Here is a 21089-nt window from a genome sequence, read left to right as displayed (position 1 = left end):
CGGGCCCCAGCCTCGGCCAATCAGCGGGCGAACCTTGGCTGAGTGACGGGGAAGAGGCGCGGGTGTTTAGAGGGAAAAGCTGGGCAAGGCGGGGCACGCGCCGGGTTTCCCGCGGTCGGAGGAGAATCGCTCTTAAAGGGCCAGCCTTCTCGCGTCCTTTTGTTCCAGGGCCGCAGGGCGGGGCAGGCCCAACGTTTTCTGTCTCCTAGTCTATTCTCCAGAACGGCCATGATTTCCCAGTTCTTCATTCTGTCCTCCAAGGGGGACCCGCTCATCTACAAGGACTGTATCCTTGGCCAGAGGGGCGGGGGGAGAAGGGCTGAGTGGGACTAGGGCCCCAGTGCCAGCGAGTGTCGCCATATCCTTAGCTTTCCTTCCACTCGGTCAGTCCGCGGAGACAGCGGCGGCCGGGATGTGGCCGAGCTCTTCTACCGGAAGCTGACGGGACTGCCTGGAGACGAGTCTCCGGTTGTCATGGTAACCACTGGCGGGAGTGGGGGTGGGGTGGTGGGTATGCGGTTGGTGGTCTGGGGTTGGGAGGCGCCTCCTCCCGGGACTTTCTGTAAGAGATACTGGGGGTGGGGGGGGTGGGGTACATTCCTCTAAATAATATTAATGGCGGTTTACTGATCGCTAACCGAGTTAGGCACAGCTCTTCACACGTCTCATTCTCAGCCACTTTGGAGTAGGTACTGTTATTAACTTCATTTACACGTTAGGAAGCTGGGCCTTGGGGAGGTTTCGTATGTGGCCTAAAATCACGCTGCTAGTAAGTAGGGAAATCAGGATGGCAGCCTCAGTCTCATGGCCGGGAATCACTGCAGCTCTCTTCCTCACGCTTTTCTCCTTGCCTCTGCCTCAGCACCACGATGACCGGCACTTCATTCACATCAGACACAGCGGTCTCTACTTGGTGGCCACTACTTCAGAAAACATTTCTCCCTTCAGCCTCCTGGAGCTGCTCTCCCGGTGAGGAGGGCAGGGCTGACCACCCGGGCGCAGGGGTCAGGGTGTCAGAGAGGAGTTGTTATGCACCCTCTGTCTGGGTTTTCGCAGGCTGGCCACTCTCCTGGGTGACTACTGTGGCTCCCTAGGGGAGGCGACCATCTCTCGCAACGTGGCTCTGGTCTACGAACTCCTGGATGAAGTGCTGGTGAGGTTCCTCCCTGTCCCCGGTTCCCTGAAGATACAGCATTCATTTTCACCCCTTCCCCCAACCGACTACCCAAAAAGTGTCCTTCTTCTGCCCCTAGGACTATGGCTACGTACAGACCACATCCACGGAGGTGCTGAGGAACTTCATCCAGACAGAGGCTGTGGTCAGCAAACCCTTCAGCCTCTTTGATCTCAGCAGCGTTGGCTTGGTCAGTCCGGGGACAGAGGAGGCCAGGATTGAGGAGGGTTAGTGGGAAGCATCAGTCGTGAGGATTGATTGATTTGGGTGCTTTCAGTTTGGGGCCGAGACACAACAGAGCAAAGTGGCCCCCAGCAGTGCAGCCAGCCGGCCTGTCCTGTCCAGCCGCTCTGACCAGGTGAGGGAGGGGCTGATGGGTTCACATCCTCTGGTTTTTGAGCCCCCAGAGTCCAAGATCCCGGCATATCTTTTCCCCTTCTCTAGATATGGAGGATCCCTTTTCTTAGCCCTGTGCCCCCATCCTGGGGCCCCAGCCTCCACTGTTCTGTCCTTTCTGCCTGTCCACATTAGGAGACAGACTGACCAACCTCCAACCACGAGACCCCCTTTCTTTCCTTAGAGTCAAAAGAACGAAGTGTTTTTGGACGTAGTCGAGAGATTATCCGTACTGATAGCCTCTAATGTAAGTTTGGGCCCCCAGCCCTGCGGCTGAGGATGGTGGCATGTGGGAATCGCTGGGTATTGACCTCCCGCTGCTCTCAGGGCTCGCTGCTCAAGGTGGATGTGCAGGGAGAGATCCGGCTCAAGAGCTTTCTGCCCAGCGGCTCAGGTGAGCAGCGTGTGGGCTGGGCCGGGTTCGGGTGTAGGAATGGCTCCTTGGTGGCGGGTATGGTGGTATGGTGGCATGATGGCTTCTTCTGATACTCTTTCCTCTGACAGAGATGCGCATCGGCTTGACCGAGGAGTTTTGTGTGGGGAAGTCCGAACTGAGAGGTAAGGAGAAAGCGGGTCTTTTTCTTCTAGGTAGAGGTCTTTGTCCCAGGTTTCATCTGGAGAGGTTAGACGGATCCCCACCCCCTCCCAAAATACAGGTCAGCAGAGGGGGTCTTTCTCTCTTTCCAGGCTATGGGCCGGGAATTCGGGTGGATGAGGTCTCCTTTCACAGCTCAGTGTACCTGGATGAGTTTGAATCTCATCGGATCCTCCGTCTGCAGCCCCCTCAGGGTGAGGTCAGGACCGGGCTGGCCTAGCACATTCTGTATCTTGAGGGGGAGGGAGGCCATTCAGGTGTAAGGAGACCAAACTCACCTCCCTTCTTCTCTGGTCTCAGCTGACTGTGATGAGGTACCAACTCTCAGATGACCTCCCCTCCCCGCTCCCCTTCCGGCTCTTTCCCTCTGTGCAGTGGGACCGAGGCTCAGGCAGGTGAGACCATTTCCCTGTTCTAGAATTTTTCTGGAGCCCAAGCCAATGTATGTACGTATGTGTGTGTACACGTATATTTGTATGTATATGTGTAATTCCCAGGTTGACTCTCAGGAGTGGTGGTGGTGCTGACATTGGCTCCAAGTTAGAATAGGCACCCTGCCCACAGGCAGACCCAGCTCCGTGCCTGGCGTGGCTCGTGGAGTTGGGTGGATCTCAGCTCTTCTCTGTCTTGAGGCAAAAGCCACAGCCGCACATAGGGGCCTGCCAGTGGGATGGGGCCTGAGTAACAGCATTGTACCCTCTCACACAGGCTCCAGGTTTATTTGAAGTTACGTTGTGACCTGCCCCCAAAGAGGTGAGTGAGGGTAGCCCAGCCTGGTCCAGCTGTGGAGGGTAGGAGACAAGGCCCAGATGCCTGCTCTTTTCACCCCAGGTGCCGCCAGCAGCCTCAGAATCCAGGGGAGAGCCTCTGGAGTTGGGGAAGGGGGTGGGGGGCGCTTGTGCGCAGGTTTGGTGGTGACATTAATGAAGATGGGATGCAGCCTTCCCGGGACTGACTGCTCCCTTCTCCCTTGCAGCCAGGCTCTCAACGTCAGGCTGCACCTTCCCCTGCCTCGAGGGGTGGTCAGGTGAGCGCGTGTGCACTGCAGGCCTGTGGGCAGTCTCACTAGCTTCTCAGGACAACAGACAGCGCTGGGGTGGGAGCTGTGGGGCAGGGGCTGACCCCAGCCCTTTCCTCTCCCTACTCCAGCCTGTCTCAGGAGCTGAGCAGCCCAGAGCAGAAGGCAGAACTGGCGGAGGGAGCCCTTCACTGGGACCTGCCTCGGGTGCAAGGAGGCTCTCAGCTCTCAGGCCTCTTCCAGGTACCAGCTGCTGATTCTCCAAGGCCCTGCCCCTCCCTCCACCACCAGCCCTGACCCGTGCCTTCTCACGCAGGGGGTCTGTGTAGTCAGCTTCCTGGCCCCTTGGCTCTCTTGCCCTCCCTCCTCTTGGGGCCTTCAGCACCCCTCCCTGCCTCTGCTCTTCACAGATGGACGTCCCGGGCCTTCCTGGGCCTCCCGGCCAAGGCCCCTCCGCCTCGGCTCCCCTGGGGCTGGGCCCTGCCAGCCTCTCCTTCGAGCTTCCCCGGCACACGTGCTCCGGCCTCCAGGTCCGCTTTCTCAGGCTGGCGTTCAGACCCTGCGGCAGCGCCAGCCCACACAAGTGGGTGCGACACCTAAGCCACAGCGACGCTTACGTCATTCGGATCTGAAGCTCCCAAACGAGGGCATGGGAGGCAGAGGTGGCAGTCAGGGCATCGCAGAAGGACAGTGTTTTCTCTCCTAGTGTCCTGGCCTGGGGCTAGAAGAGTCCTGAGTCCTCGAGACCAGTGAGCTCGACAAGTTAGACCCTCCTGTGGGACCTGACCCAGGGAGGACTGAGGTGGATCACAACTTAAAAATCAAACTTTTATTCTGAGCAACTGGCTGTACAATATCTAAAGAGAAAGTCACATGGGGGAAGCTGGCTACTACCCCCTTCCACCCAGTATGTGTGTGTCTGTGTGTGTGGGAGAGAGAGGGAGAATCCAGGGAGAGGGTCAGCATCAGGGTGCGGGCGGAGGGGAGCCAGCCCCGGGGGGCTGCGAGCCATTAGCCTTTGGAGTCCCTGGAGCAGGAGGGGGGCTCTCCCCAGCTTCCGGTTTCCCCCCACAGAGGGCACTGCCCCCAAGCGGGGAGGGGGCTGAGGATGGGGTAGGGGCAGGAGAAGGATGGGATGTGGGGCCTCCTTTGCCCTCCCCAGTGGGTGGCAGAGAGACCACGATGTATTTCTGGACGCTGCCCGGACCCGAGGGGGCGGTGCTAGGGGGCGTGGTGGTGGCGGTGGAGACCAGCTTGACGATGGGCTGCACGCTGGGGACGGTGGTGGTGACGGGAGAGGTCGTGGTGGAGCCGGAGCCCGGGGCCGAGGTGCTGAGGGACAGGACCTGGGCCGGAAGGAAGGCAGTGCTGCTGGCCTGCACCCACCCCACACCCCAGGCTGGGGGATGCCTCCCAGGCTCCCACCACACAGTGAGATGTGACACAGGCCCCAGCATCCCTGGGACCACGTGGGGTACCTGCTGGGTGGATGAGGCGGTGGAGGACGAGGACATGACGATGAACTTGGTTGGTGGCGGGGATGGCTGTGGCGGGGCGGCAGCTCGCGCAGACACCAGCGTCTGGACGGGCAATGCGATGGAGCCGGGGACCTTCAGCAAGCCGGGGGTCCGGGGGCCAGGCTGGGGGGCCTGTGAGAGGGTCAGCGTGGGCCGGGGCTGTAGAAAGCAGCAGCAGGAAGAAAACGTCACCATCTGCGTTCACCAGCTCCCCCACGACGGCTGACTTGGGGTCCCGTGTTTCACAGAAGTCAGGGTGCGCACCCCGGCGTGCAGTGTCTGCGAGCCCCACTGGGATGGGACCACACCCCGAGTTTTTTCCCTTCACCCTCCCCTTCTCTGCACTCGATCCCCCTTCTTCCCTGCCCTGCGGTGACCTGAGTGATGGTCAGGGTGGTCCTGTTGACCTGCTGAGCCTGCAGGGCGGCCTGAGCCCGGGCCTTGACCACGTGGGAGCAGAGGAGGGGCCCCAGGGACCCAAATTCTGCCCGGTAGGCGTCCTGATTGTCGGGTGGCGGGCGCAGCTTTGCCAGGACAGGGGCACAGTGTTTCTGCAGAGACAAGGCAAAGAACCGCCAGGTCGAGGGAGGGCCGGGACGCTGAGAATCGGGATGGGGAAGGGGTGACGGAGGTCATCCATTGTTTCAGTGTGTGCCTGCCAGAGGCCAGGCTGCACTCGCTGGCTTATCAATGTGTAAGGAATGCGGTGGTTTTTCCTTGTAGAGAGCACAGGCACCAGCTGGTTGAGCGGACAGCTCACTGCATGATCACACTGGTCACATCTAAGGGCCAGCTGGTCCATAGGGCATGTGCCTTGCAGAAGCATCAGGGGCAGGTCAGGCTTGAAAGTCACAGGCTGCGTCACACTCCTTATTTCTTACTCAGTGCCTTGGTCTTTCCAGCTATGTAACAATACTGGACTCTGAGGTGTGCTCTGCATATGAGGTGAAGACGGGATAAGTGAATGGAAGACGCTCTATGCTTTGCTAAACACTGTCGTGTGTGTGTGTGTGTGTGTGTGTGTGGCGGGGGCAGAGGGGGCATCAGTGGGAAGAAGGGGGAGGGAGGGGCTCTGTCACCAGGAGGAGGCTCTGCACATGGTCAGCCCCGATGCGGTCAATGTTGCTCAGCACTGGGCCATCCAGAACCCCTCGGATCCGCTCCCCCTCCTGCTGCAGCCGAGGCAGAATCAGTGTCTTAATCACCTATAGGAAAAGGAAGGGAGAAGCCGGGGTCCAGGGGTCACCACAGGGTCTCCCAGGTCGGGAGGCTGTTTTCCACTCTGACCTCCCAATCCCTCCCCTTCCCAGTGCTCCCCTCCCAGGGCCTAACATCGTGTCCCAGCTCTGCCAGGCCTGCGATGGAGCCGTAGCGCGTTGTCCACGGGGTCTTCTCGTCCACCCAACTCTGTAAGGGGATGGAAAATAAACCCAAATGAAGGGGTGTGAAAAGCTAACTGGTAAGGACTCGAGTCTCATACACACATTTCCTTATAAGTCATTAAGACACAAGAGCTCTTTCCCGACCACCCTCTCTTCCTGATAGTAGCTGCTATTCTGACCTCTGTCAGAGATTAGTTTGTTTTAATTCTTTGGCAGCACTGTGCAGCATGTGGGATCTTAGTTCCCTGACCAGGGATCGAACCCTCACCCTCTGCATTGGAAGCACAGAGTCTTAACCACTGGGCCACCAGGGAAGTCCCGCAGAGATTAGTTTTTGTTTTTGAACTTTAAAGTGGAATCACACAGTTAGAAAAAGACACTGGATTTGGCCCAGGTCCAGTCCGCCCCTCTCTGTCGCTGGTTTTCAGTGTCACTTCCTGAAGCCACACTGGCTTGGGCGTGGTGCTCACTGTTCCCGTGACAACCCAGCTAGTGATGGAAAGGGCTCACCTTGGTGAAGGTCTTGGTGATGCGGGACTGGATGTTGTTTGTGGTTGTGCTGAAGTGCTTGCAGATCTGGGCCACCAGGCGGGCAGCGAAGTCCCGGAGCGCCCAGTGATTGTCCACGTCTGGCCGTAGGCACAGCTGCCTGCTGACGATGCAGGTCATCACAGCCGGAATCAGCTCGTGCACCTGCAGGAGAAGCCCGCGTCAGCTCACTGTGACAGACGGTCCCCGAGCCTGGACGAGGGGTGGGCCGACAGGTCCACTCACGTATTTCTCTAGGTACAGAGTAGGGTTGTCCATCAGTGCCTTCACCATGCGCATCAGGTAGATGAGCAGGGCCAGGTTGTTCTGCACCACGTTCACTCGCACCTGGGGTGGGGAGGGAGCAGGGATGGGCAGCGGGAACCCTCCATGAGCCACCCCTGCCTCCCACCCGCCGGCCAGCCGGTCCGCCGGTCCCCCGGTCCGCCGGTCCGGGAACCCCACCCCGCCCTCCCGTGGCCTCTCACCCCCTCGGAGATGAACGTGCTGAAGCGTGGCAGCATTTGGTAGAGACCCGGGTCCGTGGCGATGCTCTGCAGAGCCTCCTGTGGGAGGGAGGGGAGCAAGTGAAGCGGGGCGACCCCGGGCCGAGGAGGAGGGAAGGCAGGGTGCAGCGGGGCCTCACCGCTCTCTTGGCCTCGCAGGAGCCCACGCAGGCCTCAGTGATCTCCTTGTAGTACAGCTGCTGCTCCACTGACAGCTCGTGGATGCTTCGGGGCTTCAGTCGCAGAGGCGCCCCCTCCAGCAGGGGTGGCGCCTTCTTCTCTTTCCCTGTGTGAGTAGGGGAGCCAGGTTTAGGCAGGAAAGCTCCTGAGGAGGCCTGGGCACCAGGCAAACCTCTAGCCTCACCTCCCCTACCCAGGGAGACCGGCTTCTTGGCCCTTTCTGGGGCTCTGGCCAGAGCTCACGCCCTCTGCCCTGACCTCACCCACCTCACCCACATGACCATCTGGCTTTGGGGCAAGAGGCCTGGCCCAGCGGTACTGACCTTTGCCGTCAGCTGGAGCTGCCCCCTGACCTTTGCCTTTCAAGGGGCCGTCTTCCTCCTGACCTGGCTTGGCTGACTTCAGGGGTTCTGTGGCCTCAGCCTTCTGCTGCTCCTTGGGAGCTGGTGGGAAAGGAAAGCAGTCAGGGAAGGAGATGTGGAGGGAGGAGGGGAAAGGGTGGGCGCTGGGCATGGAGGTTACCTGGGGGTGGGTTCTCTGGAATCGCCGGCTGGCAGCCTTCGATGCTCAACCAGTGAGCTGCGAGGAAGAAAGGTGTCCAGGTGAACCACGGGGTGGCGACACCAGGAAGTCACTCCACACGAAGGGATGTGGGTTCTCCTTCGTGTTCCCCACTAGGGGTCTCAGGAGGAGGGCTCCTTCACTAGTGCCCTTCCTCACACCCACACAGGGCCCTTTCCCTCCTCCCTGCCCTGTTCTCCCCTCCCCCGACCTTTGAGGCAGACGTCCAGGGGCACCCGGGGCAGAGGGGTATTGATGATGTCGCTCAGGTCAACCTCCTTCTCCTCGTAGAAGTAAAGCTCCCGGCCGCCACCAGAGGCAAAACGGAAAGGAATGAATTCCTGAGCGTGGAAGCCATACAGTGGCTACAACAGGAGGGAGAGAGAGACCCTGGATGAGAAGGGAGCCCGCGCAGGCTGGGCGGAGGTCAGTGCAGCGACTGGCAGGTCTCGGCACCCAGCCCCTACGTCCTGTGCGTCCCTGTCACCTCGACGTTCTTTAGCTTCAGAGCGTAGTCAATGTCACTGGTGGTTAGTTTCTGCCGCTTCCCCATGTGCATGAACTTCAAGGCATCCTGGGTGGGGGGTGGGAGGACAGATGTCAGCCCGAGACCCTGGGGAAGGTGGCCTGGGCACAGTCTCTGTGCAGTGCAGGAAGACCAGGGTACCTGCGCGATCTCCTTGATGCGGTAGCTGACCTCGTCCGTCAGCAGCTGGCAGGTCTCCTCCTGAATCTGAGCGATGCCCATGGACTCGGCCACCACCTTCATGGACTCCGAGGGCAGCACGGTGTTGCTCAGCTTCAGCTTCTTCTCCTCAGCCATCCTGGAGCCCCTCCTCCCCTCCCCGGAAGGATGATGCCCCGGGGCGGAGAGGGAGAGATGGAGACCCTGGGGAGGGGGGTGACAGGAACCTGAGAGTGAGACCTAAAGAGGGGCTATCTGTCAGGACAGGCCGCCCCGAGGGGAGAACGGTGGAGTGTGAGGGGGAGGAGCTGGGGGATGTCTTCTGTCCATCCTCACATGAGCGGCACTCACTGAACAGGAGGTAGGACTTGGACCCAACTGGATGCAATTTATTGAGCTCTGCTTCTACGCCAGGCACAGTGGAACGATCTCAGTTCTGTTTAAATCCCAGCTCCAGCACTACTTAGAAGTGTTGTCTGGGCAAGCTACTTAAATGCTCCCGGCTTTGGGTTTCTTCTCTGTAAAATGTGCAAAGTGTCTTTTTTTCCTCCGGTGGTTGACGTGCCTACCTTCATGTCTCTTGTCCCTTCTTGCATCATTATTCATACTTGACAAATATAAAATATTGGTTAAATACAACTCGTCCTGTCTGAGCCTATGTGCCCCTACCACTGAATGTGATGAGAAAATACACAAGCCATTTTGACCAATTTGCACTTTAAATTCATGGCCACAAACTTCAGATGGGCCCTTGATGCTGCTGATGGTCAGAGCTCAGTGGACTCAGGTTCCATCTCACCTGTCATCTCTTCTCCTCCCTGATTTTTGGCCATCAGAAGAGACCTCCCCAGGTTCCCATCACTATGTCCACCTGCTGAGCATCGTTGGCACCCACGTGCTCTGTCTTCCTACCTGTTACTGTAGAGGTTCTCGTCCCGCCCCTCCCCAACTCCTCTCTTTCTCTTGAACCTACCCCAGTCAGGATTGTGACTCCTGGTGTTGGTTTTCCTCCTACTTCACTGGCCCCTCTTTACATTGCCTTTGGCTGGTTCTTCCTCTTCTCATCTGCCTGATGCTGGAATGCCCTGCATTTGGTCCTCGTATAGCTATGAGCTATACATATTCCCTTGGTGACCTCAACCATTCTCACAGCCTTCAGTATTGCATACAGGCTAAGGATGGTAAATTTATATCCCCCATCCAGAGCTTTCTTCCCAACTCCAGACTTGTATATTTAATTGGCTACTTAAAATTTCTTCTAAACTCAACTCCTGACATCCCCCTCCCCACCTGCTCCAGCCTCAGCTTTCCCCATCTTCATAGCAACGCCATTAATCCAGACGCTCTTTCATCACATAAGCCCTCACTGCAAACCCATCAGGTGATCTGACTTGATCCCTCTGCTCCCACTGTGTGGCCAGCTCACCATTATCCATCCCCCGGGAACCTTAAGAGCCTCCTGACAAGGTCTTCCTGCTTCCATCCTTGCTCCCTACATCTATTCCCAACATAGCAGCCAGAATGATTCTGTCAAAATATAAATGAGATTGGGTCATTTATCTGGTCAAAACCCTGTACTGTCTCCCAGTGTGCCACAATGTAAATACAAAATCCTTATTTCGGTCTACGAGGTCCCTCATGATTTGCTCTCTCCCCATCAAGTCTCTGACCTTTCCTTCCTTCTTCCACTATGATCCAGCCCCACGGTCCTCCTTGCTGTTCCAAGATGCCAGGCATGTTCTTGCTTTGTGGTCTTTGCTCTGTCCCTCTGCCTGGAATGCTCTTCCCTAGATGTCCCCAGGCTGCCTATTCCCATTATCCTGTTTAATAATGCACCCCACCCCCACTTTGCTTTTTTTAATTCCCATGGAATTTAACGTCTGCTGATACATACTGTATTACTTCTTATGCTTCTCACCACATCGCCCCTTCCCTTCTCTGGGTGGACGGAGAGCTTTGTTATGTTCACTGATGTATGCAGAGTCCCCACACAGATTAGATACTCAACAAATATCTGCTGAATATATGAGTAAGTTGTAAGGCTTAGAGATTAGAAACTCACTAAGGACTCGGTACCACTATTATCGAACAAGACATAGGCCCAAGCTTGGAATCTACTTTGTGGCCAAAAGGAAAGTGGTTCACTTGAAGCTGGCATTAGGAAGTCTAATGTCAAAAGTGTTTAGGACCGACTGCAAGGTGGTGAGGGGCAGGTGTGGGCCTGATGGAGGGGCGGGAAGAGGAGAGGGAAAAACAATTTCGTTCTTCTCAACCCATCCCAGGTCTCCTCCCCCACTTCTATAAATCTTATCTGCAGAGGACACATTTATTCAACACATACTCTGGACCTGGAGCCGAGTAAAGAGGAGGCGGTCGTGTCCCAGTTCCCTGGCGAGCTCCTAATCCTTCAATAGCCCGCGGTACCCGCTGCCAGTGTAAAGGCTCACAAAACAGGCACGGCCTCAGGAAACCTCAGGTCAGTGGAAGCGGCAAGGAGGCTTCACAGGAGACTAACTTGATCTAGATCCCGTGTAGCATTCCCCAGCAGGGAAGCGGGTCGAAGGGTCTCCAGGCAATGGGTACAGCGCGAAAGAAAGCGTAGAGAGCCCACTTCATCCCCCAACATCCCTCCAGTGCAAACACAGGGTCCCCACGCACACGGACACAACCAACCGTCCTCCTCTGGGTCCCCACACGGGCCCTTCAAAGAGTCTAGTCCCAGGTACCACTCAGACCCGCCCCCGCCAGCCGAACGCCCAGCGCAGGAAAACCCTCTCACCGCCGCCAAAGCGCCGCTCACCCGGCGCTCGGCGCCATATTGGCCCCGCCCCCTCCGGGAGCAGGTCCTGGCAGAGACCGAGAGCGGGTCCCTTGCCCCTTCCCCGAGCCGGAGTGAGCTCCCTAGTCTCACAGCCTGAAATGATATAAAAATGGTGTCTCTGTGCATGCGTGTAAGGAGCACACTCTCTTGCTGTAATTACTTCAGTTTATTCTTTCACTATCCGGCGGCCAGGACCTTCGGGAGGCGCCACAAAACCAGGTGGGGAAGCCCAGAGCGCAGCGAGGCCCCGCCCTCTTTCGAGGCGGCACTGCGCGTGCGCCTCCCAGGCCAGGTTGGATTAAAGTTGCCGCCGACCGCCTGGGGATTTAAAGGGCCCGCTGCCTGCTCGAAGTTGGTTTGAAAGTGAGGGATGGTTAGCTGTGGACGGCACTTGGTCATGGGACCTGTGCGGTTGGGAACGTTGCTTTTCATTTTGACTGTGTACGGTGCTTGGGCTGGGACGCCGAAGGAGGAGGACGATGACACAGAACGCTTGCCCAGCAAATGCGAAGGTATCTAAAGGGAGTAGCCCCTATTCGCATCCTTCTGCCCTACCTCCTTCGTCTGGGCCAGACCAAATGGAACGTGATGGGTGGGTCACTCGACCTCCTTGAGGACCTGAGTGAGGTTCTGATGGAGCCTGGTGGAATTCGAATGGGGCCAACAGAGGGAATGCGTAGCGCTACCCCCAAACTATGGCACTGCAATTCCCATGAGACATCCAGAAGTGGGCCTGCTTTTTTTTTTTTTTTTTTGCTGGTTTGGGCCCCAGTGGCTTGTGGGAATTGTAGTTCAGAGACTATCGGCCCGATCGCCCACTCCAGTCAGCATCTTCTCTCTGTGTGTGCGTGTGTTTTCCCCCATACGACCAGAGCTAAATCTGAAGAGCCTGCAGGAGTGGGCTGTCAGGCTCATTACCGTGTAGATATCCTCTGCTCCACCCTAGTAGAGACGCTCCCAAATTATAGGTCCTACGCCCTCCTGCGAGGGTTTGAGAGTCAATAAATCAGGCTTTGAAGCTCATAAAAGAGAGAGGTGGCCAAACAACTGGGAGAGGGTCCCCATAACTGTGAGGCTTTGAAGAGGGTGTGCACTGTGTGGAGTTTTCAGCGAGCAGCATCTTCTGTAGCTGCATCTGTGGGACCAACTGGGAGGGGGCACTTCAGAGCTGAGCCATCGAGCGCATTGATTCCCTAGTTTGTTGCCTTCCTGGCTTTAATTTCTTCCTGGATTCTATTCCCCTTTGCCTTACTCCACCTTGCATTTCAGTATCAGTGTTCTTCATGACATGGTCATAACCGCTCCTTTCCTTTCCTTTCTTTTGTGTTCTCCCTCTTAACCCGATACACCTGTCAGTCTTTCTAAACACAGACTCAGTTGAGTCCCTCCTGCTTTAACACCTCTTCAGGCCTCCTGCTGTGATTAGACTCAACGTTTTTGGCACATCTTTCAAGTCTCTTTCTTTCTTACCAGCCTCCATCTTTCTTACATTTCCATGCCCTACCTCCCATCCCCAACGTGCCCACGCTGCAGCCACACTGACCGTCTCAGGGGTCACTGAACCCGCCTGCTCCCCCTGCTCCTCTGCCATTGCACTTTGTTTTTGTCCTTTGCCGGGAATGATCCTCACTCTTCTGTACTTGGTTCTTCAACGTCCAGTTTAAGTGTCACCACCTTTGGAAGCCTCCTTCCTTATCTGTCACCTCTCACTGCATTGGAGGGAAGGAGAGCACCTATGTCTCCCTGGTCCTAGCATCGTGCCATAGGCATATGTGAGACACTTTTGTTACTTGCCCCTGTGGTGAGTTTGCTTGGCACTTCTGTATAGGCCACTCCTTTTCTTGGGACCCATGGGTACTGGGAAGACAGTGGTGGAAGAGACACAATGCTCATCTTTGAGGGAATCACAGGCTAGTAGGAAGTCAATGAATGACCATTGAAGGAATTTTGCATTTCCTAGTGAGATTAAGTCTCTTGGTTTTATCTCCTTCCCCCCGCCCCCGCCCCGCCCCAGTGTAGGGTCCATTACAAAATATTGTCATCGTCTTTTTATCTGTCCCCAGTGACACTAGCAGTGTCCTGTGGATGGGGATCACGGGTCTGTTGCTCTCTGTATTGCTATTGTGTATCCAGAAGGAGTTAAATAAATAACTCCAGGAAACAACAAACCCTTCTGCCGTGCTCACCACCTTCCAGGCACTATTCTAGGGGCTGTACACAGACTGATTTAATCCTCACCACAGCCCTGTCATGGAGGCACTTCATTTTAGAGGTGAAGAAACAAAGACCCAGCAGGATTGTCACCCAGCTACTATGTGGCTGAGTCAGGATTCCAGCCTTGCCAGTCTGGCCCCAGGGCCTGCACCCATAACCACTGTGGCTCTGCTGCCATCTATGGAATGAGTTGCTGGTATGTTTGTTTATTTTTCACATCCCCTTGGACATCTAGTATGTAAACTCCTGAGCCTGGAGCTACAGGAAGAGCTGAGTCGTACTGGCCGATCTCGAGAGGTGCTGGAGCTGGGGCAGGTGCTGGACACAGGCAAGAGGAAGAGACACATCCCTTACAGCGTTTCGTGAGTCCTTCTCGATGTTCCTCCACCTTCCAGTCCTCCGAGGAGCCCTGGGAGCACCCACAGCATCCAGGGAGTCTTTGTTTCCCCTCTTCCCACAGAGAGACAAGGCTGGAAGAGGCCTTGGAGAATTTATGTGAGCGGATCCTGGATTACAGTGTTCACGCTGAGCGCAAGGGCTCATTGAGATACGCCAAGGTCAGACTCTTCTCTAGGGCAGGATCCCACCTTTCAGAAACTACAGCCTATCTCCCCTGAGGTCCTCACGAAGTCTGCCCATCTCCTCCCAGCTCTGAAGTGTCCCCTCCCCATGGTAGACTCGCCTCATCCCTGTGGCACTCACCAGAATCTCCAGTAGATGACAAAGTGGATCTGGCAAAAAGGGGTGGAGGTGGGGCAGAGGACTGGACTGAGCTCAAATTCCCATCTTTCAGGGGCAGAGTCAGACCATGGCGACGCTGAAAGGCCTGGTGCAGAAGGGGGTGAAGGTGGATCTGGGGATCCCTCTGGAGTTGTGGGACGAGCCCAGCGTGGAGGTCACGTTCCTCAAGAAGCAGGTAGGATAGAATACTGCATTGCCCAGGGAGGTGAGAAGGGAACCTGAGAGGGGAGCTAGATCCTAGGGAGGTCCATCTTTGAGCAAAGCAGGGACTCTGCCATTGACTGACATGGGCCCAGGAGCATATCCAGAAGTAATAATGGAGGCTAAGAATATATACTGCTTTTATTGAGTACCTACTGTGTGCCCAGTTTGGGGCCACATACTTTCCAGCTGCTGCCTCATTTTACCCTCACAACAACCTGATATGGTAGATTCTATTACCACTTTCCATTTTACAGGCAAGGAACTAAGACTTGGAGTTTAATAACTTACTTGGCAGGGTAGATGTCAATAAATGTTTGTTGAATGAAAGAGGACCACAAATCTAATAACCCAAGTTCACCTGCCTGGCTCCCTGCCTGTCCAGAGTACGGTGGGGAGACAGGGAATGAAGCGCAGGGAGGGTCTGCACAGAACAGCAGAGCAGGTACCCTTCTGACCCTTCCACTTGACCAGTGTGAGACCATGCTGGAGGAGTTTGAAGATGTCGTGGGAGACTGGTACTTCCACCATCAGGAGCAGCCCCTACAGCATTTTCTCTGTGAAGGTCATGTGCTTCCAGCTTCTGAAACTGGTAAGCGTGGGAGCTGGCCCCTTTCTTGCCAGGCTACAACCTTTCTGTCCCCCAGGACTAATATCTAAGTTACTTTTTATTTCCCAATCTAGCATGTCTACAGGAAACTTGGACTGGAAAGGAGAAGATCACAGATGGGCAAGAGAAGACTGAAGAGGAGGAGCAAGATCAGGAGGAGGAGGAGGAAGAGGAGGAGATGACTAACACACCGGTCCACTCCCAGCATGACCCAGAGGATCTTTGACCCTTGCCTTTGAGCCCCCAGGAGGGACAGGGGTCATGGAGAACCCTCTGAAGTCTGAGCTCTCCTTGTCCCACAGCTTTAAGAGTGTGTGTATGTGTGAGTGACCCCACCTTACAGCTTGTAGCTCTTCTCTCCCATCTGGTCTCAGGCAGGATCCTGGTGGTGTAGCATTGCCTGGCTATGGAGAGAAAGGTGGAAGCAGTAGATAGAAGCCCGGCCCCAGCAGATGAGTCCTCTAAATGCCATTTGGCCCCTTCTCAGGTGTGTGTGGTGACCGTATTGTTATTTGAATATCTCCACTACTGCCCACTGGACCCAGAGGTCAGCTGGGCATAGGAGCAGTGGACCCTGGCAAAGTCCCTTTGCCCCTTGAAGGTCTGTTTTTAGACTCTTAAAACAGAGAAGACAGAATGGACATTCTGAACAACCTATACACACCGCTGGCATCTAGGAGGCTACATGCCACCAATCTGTGAACGGGAAGGGGACACTGGATGGGGACAGGGCAACACTGATAAGTTAGATGAAGTTAGATGGGGTAGACACTTTGGTCTACTTCGTAGTAATTTCACCGAGAGACGACCATGTAACATCAAAGGTGCCAAATTTTCTATAACGCTAGTAAACTTTTTTTTTAATATCAGTTGGACCCCAAATTTCAAACAACTGCCGTGCACGCATCATAGCTGCCCGATAAACAGCAGCGTCCGGTGAAGAGGGCCGTCGGCCGCCGGCCTGTAGGAAGTTAATGGTGCTTTGTAATTTTGCAGCCTAGGAGGTTGGCAGGGATCGGCGGGCTGAGACCGGTTTCAGGCTGGGGGTGGGGTCTGTGTAGCCCCGGTCTGCGCATGCCTGAAAACGCGCCGGAATGAAATTTCCTGCGCGGGGCCGCCATATTTGGGTTACGGGAGCTCGCGGAAGACAAATTCCCTCTCGCTTTTCCAGTGTCACTTCTTCCTTCGAAGTGAGGCAAGTCTTAAGAGAGGCGCTAAAGCTAGGTCCAAGGTGGACAGCGGCTCCGGTTAGAGAGAAGGAAATAACTACGACACCCCCGGGGTTGCGGTTGAGAACCTGACACGCGAGCGGGGCGGTGGCCGAAGACGCTGAGGGACGGGCGGATTCGCGCCGAAATTCAATTGGGCGATGCCAACTTAAGCGTGTGAGGGGGGTAGGAACTGAGATTTGGAAGGTACCATTCGGCGGAGGCCTAGCGAGTGTGGGGACCTGAAGGGAGAGGACAGTCGCCCACAGCCCCACTTCTCAGCTGATCCCTCTCAGGCCATGAGCGGTCTAGTGCGCACCGAGCCGCTGCCCGGGGAGACCCCTCTGCTGGTGCCCGGCGACCCCTACTCTGTGGTGGTTCTGCTCCAAGGCTACGCGGAGCCCGAGGGGGTCGGCGACGCCGTGCGAGCCGACGGCTCAGTGACCCTTGTCCTGCCCCAGGCCTGGGCCCCGCCCTCCACCCACCGAGAGCCCCTGCCTTACGAGGCGAAGGCCGCCCTAGAGGAGGCGGCTCGGGGCCCCATCCTCGTGGACACCGCGGGCCCTTGGGCTCGCGAGGCGCTCCTGGGGGCCCTGGAGGGTCAGGGAGTGGCTCCCGGAGACGTGACTCTGGTGGTGGGGACCCACGGACACTCGGACCACATCGGGAACCTGGGGCTGTTTCCCGGGGCGGCCCTGCTGGTCTCGCACGACTTCTGCCTTCCCGGGGGCCGTTACCTCCCCCACGGACTGGGTGAGGAGCGGCCTTTGCGGTTGGGGCCGGGACTCGAGGTGTGGGCCACACCCGGCCACGGTGGCCAGCGGGACGTGAGCGTGCTGGTGGCTGGCACGGCCCTGGGGACCATCATGGTAGTGGGCGATGTGTTTGAACGTGATGGGGACGAGGGCTCGTGGCAGGCGCTGAGTGAAGACCCAGTGGCCCAGAAGCACAGCCGAAAGCGGGTCCTGGGCACTGCCGACGTGGTCGTGCCTGGTCACGGAGCCCCTTTTAGGGTGATAAGGGAAGCCTCGGCGCCAGAGACAGAGCCAGCCAGATCTCGTGACGGAGAGGAGCCCTCTGTGCACGGATAAAACCCAGTCTTGACTGGATCCTTTTCAGTGATCCCATCTCCCACCCCCCAACCGAGGAACTGAACGTCCAAGAGACAAGATGACGTGTCAAAGTAGTCACGGGTGGTCTCTTCAGGAGGCCAGTCTTCCAGCGAGGACAGAGTGCTTCTGCCCCAGCTGCCACCTACATCATTGTTTCTCTGACCAAACTAGGACCGAGGACTCCTCGGCTCTGTGTCATCTCTCAGCTGTCATTAGTAAAACAGTAGAATGTTCTTGGGAGTCTTCCAAAATAAAGGTAGAAACTGCATTGAAAACCATACTGCCCTTCAAATATATTCCAATTAAAAGATATTTTTAAAAGAAAGAAAATCATACTGCCCTAATGTAAATGTGAGTGCCTCAGGTGGTGCAGTGGTAAAGAATCCGCCTGCCAGTGCAGGGGATGCAGGAGACTTGGATTGGATCCCTGGGTCAGGAGGATCCCCTGGAGTAGGAAATGGCAGCCCACTCCAGTATTCTTGCCTGGAAAATTCCATGGAGAGCAGACTGGCAGGCTACAGTGCATGGGTCGCAAGAAGTTGGACACAACTGAGCATGCACACATGATTTAAAAGTGAAGCATCCGTAGTGATTATTATGCAGATATAATCCAACAACAGCAACAAGGGGACACTTTGGCAATACATTGCCTGTTTCTCAGAGAAGGCAGTTTGCTGTGAGAAGGTGCAGGGCAGAGAGAGATCATTGGAGTCATGTGACTTTAAGTTGTCATTCGTTTGTTCAACGAATGCTTGTTAACATACCTGCAGTATCTCAAGCATGGCTCGAGCTCTCAGGGATATAGCAGTGAGCAATCAGACAAACTCAAGGAGACAGGTCAACAATAATAGTAGTAAGCCAAATAATTTCAGGTTCTGGTTAGTGATATGAACAAATGGCGAGGTGAGAAGGGGATAGAGTGCTGGGGTGGGAGGACGGTCAGGAAAAGCCTCTGGGAGGTGGTGCCTGATGAGAGAACTGAATGAGAAAAAGCTGGCCATGTGGGAGAGGGGCATTCCAGGCACAGATACAAAGGCCCAAGGCAAGCCTGACTTACTTGAGCAGTAAGAAGACCTTGAGGTTGGGTTACAGAGCATGGGGCAAGAGCAGTGAAAAATGAGCCTGCAGAGTTCGGCAGCACCATCTTGTAGGGCCTTGGTGACCATGGTGAGAGGTTTTGATTTTGTACTGAGATCAAAAGCTTTGGTTTTATACTGACACAGAAGACCAAGTTGTTGACCTAGTCTCATTTATGTTTTAGAATAATCATTCTTATTCTGAGTGGAAAAGGGGTTGAAGTGGGGCAACAGTTAGGTTGAAAGCCATTGTGGTTGAACTTGATGGTACCTGCCCTTATTCCAGAAGTCCTTTTGTGGCTGTGGTCCTCCTCATAACTGTGTCCCAGTACCAGGGCCCTCTGTCCACACAGCCCCAACACGGGCAGAAGTGTTTAGATTGGGGAGAGGAAGGAAAGGATCAAGTCCACCTCATTGTGGATGATGAACCTCCCTGGGTGGTTGCTGTTGGGGAAGGCCAGGCTGGAGGTCATTTCTCAGGTGTTCACAAAGGCCACATGGTCAGCAAAGGCAGTTCAGAAGAACCAGTTCACCTGGAGGGCATTCCAGTTGCTGCCACACACGGACTTGTATTCTGTGTTGGCCAGTTTGATGACCACCAGAGTGTGGGGCTCCTGGGCCAGCAGTGCAGCCACAGCGGCCCGGATCCCCAATTTCGTGGGCCACCAGTTGTCATGAGACTGCTGGTATGTGGAGGGGCCAGCTGTGTGCACTATATGTGTGCACCAGTGCAGCACTATACCCTGAGTGGTGTCCATGGCCATCAGAGGACACATCTAATACACGGTATGTAATTCCACTATCTTCAGGGCTGCATGGGAGGATGAGAAACGAGGGGATGGTTTTTTTTTAGAGCTGTGTGTTCTGAAGTTTTACAGGTAAAAGTTCCAGCCTCAAATCATTTTCTGGAGCATAGGTATCCTGCCCTTGACTCAGGGCTGGTCACCCAGAGCAACACATCCCTTTGGCCATATCGATTGTCTCCAGGATGGACAGGTCACCTACTAAGTCTTAGTAATCTTAGTGGTTTTGCTGGATCTAGAGGGGAAAGTCTCGTTCTTTCCTGCAAGACTGACATGGGAGGATGAGTCGTCTTGGCTCCTTGTTGGAGGAGCCCACTGCTGCTGGGGCCACCAAAGAGGGACTGAAAATGAAGCTGAACGGTAGGGGGCAGAAGTGGGCAGTGAAGAGAAACAGACTAGATGACCAGAGAGAGCAGTGGAAGCCAGATGTGCTGCTTAACTCATCAGTCACCTGGGCTAATCAACTCCTTTCCTGCCTAAGCTGTCCTGTGTTTTCAGTTCTTTACAAGATGAGTCTTGAATGGATACAAACACTGATGGAAATGAACCCTTAGAGACAGGCAGTGAGGAAGGCGTCGGGGGGCGGGGGCTGATAGTAGAGGGGGGAAGTGCTAAAGATATTAGGGGGTTGGGCCCAGAGTGTTCTTTGCAACTTTTTTTGTGAAAACTTAGGAAAACTTGACCTGTATGATTAATTGCCTCTGCTCACAAATCAGTGGCAGACGTTGGCTACAGAATAATCCAAACTTTCTTGCCTAGTTCTCTCCAAGAACAACTCTCTGCTCCAGTTTGGCTGGCTGCCTGCTGCCTTCCAGACACCCACATCCACCTCTCCTACAGGCCTTTGATTCTCTCCCCACCGCCCTAATCCTCTCGCTCTTCTGCACCAATCTCAAACACCCAGGCTCAGCTTTCTCATCTCCTACAGAAAACCTCCCCTGAATTTGCCAACCTTATTTTAAACTCTAGCAGTGCTTTCTCTGTATTGTTCACTTAGCGTTAGGTAATACCTGGTGTTGGTCATTATTTCTGGAAATGTCCTCTCCTTGTGTCCCTTGGGAGCAGGAGCTGCAAGGCCACATGAGGTCTAGGCTGAGAAACTGTACAACACTTACATCACATTCTGTTGACCAAAGCATGTCATAACGCCAGCCCAGATTCAGGCATGAGGAAATAGCCTCTTCATCATGATAGAAGGAGCCGTAAGGAATTTGTGGCCATTTTTTCTGTTGCAACGTATCACAATAGGTTAGTTGGTGATAACAAGTTCCCCTTCTTTTGAGGGGGTGTGTGTGTGTGTGGTTTTTCTAGGTTCTATTTTTATTTTTTAATTTTTAAAATTGAATTCTGGTTAATTTGTAATATATTAGTTTCAGGCATACAACATAGTGATTCAATATTTTTATAGATTGTACTCCATTTAATGTTATTGAAATGGCTGTATTTCTCTGTGCTGTGCAGTACATTCTTGTTGCTTATTTATTTTATATTTAGTAGTTTGGTTCTCTTAATCCCATACCCCTATTTTTCCTTTCCCCCTTCACCTCCCTCACTGATAACCACTACTTTTGTCTCTGTATCTGTGAGTCTGTTTGTTTGGTTTTTTTTCTCCCTTTGGCTGTGTCATGTGGCTTGTGAGATCTTAATTCCCCAACCAGGGATCAAACCTGGGCTCCAACAATGAAATTGCCATCTTAATCACTGGACTGCCAGAGAATTCCTGTTTTGTTACATTTCTTATTATTAATAAAGGCAATCCTT

General features: G+C 54.9%; 5 protein-coding genes and 1 long non-coding RNA gene across 9 annotated transcripts in view; 5 read left to right on the top strand and 1 right to left on the bottom strand.

The window, feature by feature from the left end:
• Positions 1 to 21089, top strand: part of LOC122701865 (60S ribosomal protein L12-like) — a 144841-nt gene that overhangs the window by 87292 nt on the left and 36460 nt on the right. The gene's annotated exons all lie outside the window — the stretch shown is intronic.
• On the top strand, positions 88 to 4021 carry AP4M1 (adaptor related protein complex 4 subunit mu 1). Of its 2 annotated transcripts, XM_043915238.1 has the most exons (15): positions 89 to 286; positions 389 to 477; positions 863 to 969; positions 1057 to 1153; positions 1254 to 1364; positions 1452 to 1532; positions 1755 to 1817; positions 1898 to 1964; positions 2075 to 2128; positions 2258 to 2364; positions 2466 to 2560; positions 2874 to 2918; positions 3142 to 3192; positions 3315 to 3426; positions 3594 to 4021. In XM_043915238.1, the coding sequence occupies exons 1-15, from the start codon at positions 229 to 231 to the stop codon at positions 3813 to 3815; spliced, it is 1359 nt and encodes a 452-aa protein (XP_043771173.1). In that variant the 5' UTR covers positions 89 to 228; the 3' UTR covers positions 3816 to 4021. The 2 variants fall into 2 exon arrangements, with proteins under 2 accessions (XP_043771174.1, XP_043771173.1); XM_043915239.1 differs by lacking the exon at positions 3142 to 3192 and having other exon boundaries at positions 88 to 286.
• TAF6 (TATA-box binding protein associated factor 6) lies at positions 3998 to 8680 on the bottom strand. Its single transcript, XM_043915192.1, has 14 exons — positions 8525 to 8680; positions 8345 to 8431; positions 8069 to 8222; positions 7819 to 7875; positions 7620 to 7739; positions 7257 to 7402; positions 7099 to 7176; positions 6857 to 6958; positions 6593 to 6775; positions 6033 to 6107; positions 5780 to 5905; positions 5078 to 5251; positions 4662 to 4859; positions 3998 to 4529 (listed from the first exon to the last, which is right to left on the bottom strand). The coding sequence occupies exons 1-14, from the start codon at positions 8678 to 8680 to the stop codon at positions 4149 to 4151; spliced, it is 2037 nt and encodes a 678-aa protein (XP_043771127.1). The 3' UTR covers positions 3998 to 4148.
• LOC122701870 lies at positions 6732 to 10988 on the top strand. 3 transcript variants are annotated; one of them, XR_006343137.1, is made up of 4 exons: positions 6732 to 6868; positions 7276 to 7406; positions 8149 to 8283; positions 10860 to 10988. It is a non-coding gene; the product is annotated as an uncharacterized LOC122701870 (long non-coding RNA). The 3 variants fall into 3 exon arrangements; XR_006343138.1 differs by lacking the exon at positions 10860 to 10988 and adding an exon at positions 10825 to 10840; XR_006343136.1 differs by lacking the exon at positions 10860 to 10988 and adding an exon at positions 8506 to 8637.
• On the top strand, positions 11627 to 15998 carry CNPY4 (canopy FGF signaling regulator 4). The gene is made up of 6 exons (XM_043915267.1): positions 11627 to 11875; positions 13813 to 13939; positions 14038 to 14134; positions 14371 to 14493; positions 14994 to 15111; positions 15204 to 15998. The coding sequence occupies exons 1-6, from the start codon at positions 11734 to 11736 to the stop codon at positions 15353 to 15355; spliced, it is 759 nt and encodes a 252-aa protein (XP_043771202.1). The 5' UTR covers positions 11627 to 11733; the 3' UTR covers positions 15356 to 15998.
• MBLAC1 (metallo-beta-lactamase domain containing 1) lies at positions 16479 to 17724 on the top strand. The gene has a single exon (XM_043915265.1). It carries the CDS (start codon positions 16637 to 16639, stop codon positions 17426 to 17428), a length of 792 nt encoding a protein of 263 aa, XP_043771200.1. The 5' UTR covers positions 16479 to 16636; the 3' UTR covers positions 17429 to 17724.

Source organism: Cervus elaphus, chromosome 10, assembly GCF_910594005.1.
Source record: "Cervus elaphus chromosome 10, mCerEla1.1, whole genome shotgun sequence".
NCBI lineage: Eukaryota > Metazoa > Chordata > Mammalia > Artiodactyla > Cervidae > Cervus > Cervus elaphus.
Note: the sequence above shows the minus strand (reverse complement) of the source record. Positions and strands in the feature narration are given on the sequence as shown.